Source organism: Volvox carteri (genome assembly GCF_000143455.1).
Source record: "Volvox carteri f. nagariensis unplaced genomic scaffold VOLCAscaffold_121, whole genome shotgun sequence".
Lineage (NCBI taxonomy): Eukaryota > Viridiplantae > Chlorophyta > Chlorophyceae > Chlamydomonadales > Volvocaceae > Volvox > Volvox carteri.
The window spans coordinates 179,169-180,940 of NW_003307664.1; the positions used below are offsets into that span (position 1 = coordinate 179,169).

The window sequence follows — 1,772 nt, forward strand, 5'->3', positions numbered from 1 at the left end:
CCACTGAGATGCCTGGAACATGTACAGGCAGTCCAGTGGGCTGCACTGTTCCCACAAAGGGAGTACTAGGGAATCGATGGTGCCCTGCTTGCAGTTGCACAAGATGCCTTCCATCCGTCTTGTTCATAGCTGGTTCGGCTGGTCTTGCATTGCATTCAGGCACATCTTCAGGCCCTTGATCCATGGCGGGCTGTATGGTTACATCATGTACTTTTACAAGGGGTATCTCCATACTCCACCCCCTGTCTTTGCACTGGTGCCGATATGCCGTTGACCGACTTCCAAACCAATTGGCACAGTTGGTGCATTGGAAAGGCTGGGATGAGTGTGGAGCTACATCCGGTCTGTAAATGATCTTCGGCGGTTTGGATGCCGCCTCCAGCGCATTCAACGACATGGCAAACTGGCTAATGTGACCAGTAAGAACGATCACAACGTGTATGAATACCAGAACCTTCACGATTGAATCAATTGTCGAGCTTTTAATGCTTCTACGCAAGCAAGCATTTGGTCCCGCCATGACAAAGGAGCATCCTATTCTATGGCAGGTTCTGGCCAGGATTTAAAAGATGCAATCAACAAAGTTTGGTAGCAACGAAACAACTTCCCAAATTTGAATTTGCAGCCATTTGAACGCCATGCTGTACACTTCCGGACCTAACAGGTCCGGAATTGTACGGCATTTCCCCTCTTGCTGCCCAGAAGTCTTGTGAACGTGGATAATTTGCAGCAACAATAAGAAACGTCACTGTGTTTAGCGTGATTGTTGTGAAAATGGCGCCATCTGTTACCTTTATGCAGATACGCGACCTATACTTACAGAAGAGACAGATAAGCCAACGTCTTAAACGTGAATTGTTTAACTTCACGTGTGAACTTGCACAGTGCCGCGCAGGAGAAACGTTCATAGTTATTGTCGATGGCGTCGAGTGGGTTGCTACAGTGCCACGTCGCACTAAGCCAGACGATATAGTGTCTATGACATTCTCGGCTGTAGTTGAAGGCACTGAGGTGCATAGGTCGCTTGTCGGAATGCTTGGTAGTGGTGCAAAGGAAGAGAGCCTCAAGAGGTACATCCGTGAAGGGTTGGCTTTACAGACCAGCGAATACAAGGAGCAAGTCAGAGACATGAGCCACGACGCCGCTCTGTCGTTCATCCTGGAACAAGTAAGACGCACCACGCCAGCTGAAGGTCAGATTGGGTGTGTGGACAACATGACATACCATTGGCCCATGCGGCCATGGACTCGACTATATGAGGTAAGCTACCTGCCTTTGTTCCGCCCAGGTTGTCTTAGCTGAAGCCAGGGTGCCTGCATGCATGCAGGTCATCAAGAACGCAGCAGCTTTGCCGCCGGCAGCTGTCGAGTTGGGGTTGCCGGGCAGCCAACACACTGCACGCAGCGCGGCTTTGTCTGAGCATGCCGCTTCAAGCTTCCCACTTCACCTCCGTGCTGCCAGTGTCATCACGTCACAGGCAGCCAGCGCGGCTGACAGGACCATGACAACGGTGGGTTTCCTGCTCCAGGGCTGGGCGGGGAGCGATAGGTATGGGCATCTTTGCAAACAGATTGTGTATGTTGCAGGGGAATGAAGAAGCTTTGAGGGCTGGCGAGGAGGTGGCGACCTCCGTGGGAGCTGAGGTATGTACTCATCTGGCACAAATGGATTAGGGGGGGGTCGTTGGATGGCAGCGTCAACCACGTTGGAGCACCGTTTCGTATAGTGGTGGACCCGGTGAAGCACGGCAGCACTGGTGACACATGCGAGTA

At 51.9% G+C, this 1,772-nt stretch overlaps 1 protein-coding gene across 1 annotated transcript in view; it reads left to right on the forward strand.

The window, feature by feature from the left end:
- Positions 1-978: 978 nt before the first annotated feature.
- VOLCADRAFT_100505 (uncharacterized protein) overlaps positions 979-1,772 on the forward strand; it is a gene marked incomplete at both ends in the record, with an annotated part of 6,238 nt that continues 5,444 nt past the window's right edge. Inside the window, 2 exons of the mRNA XM_002959054.1 lie at positions 979-1,260; positions 1,478-1,510. Coding sequence (XP_002959100.1) covers positions 979-1,260; positions 1,478-1,510 — 315 coding nt within the window. The remainder of the gene's footprint in view (positions 1,261-1,477; positions 1,511-1,772) is intronic.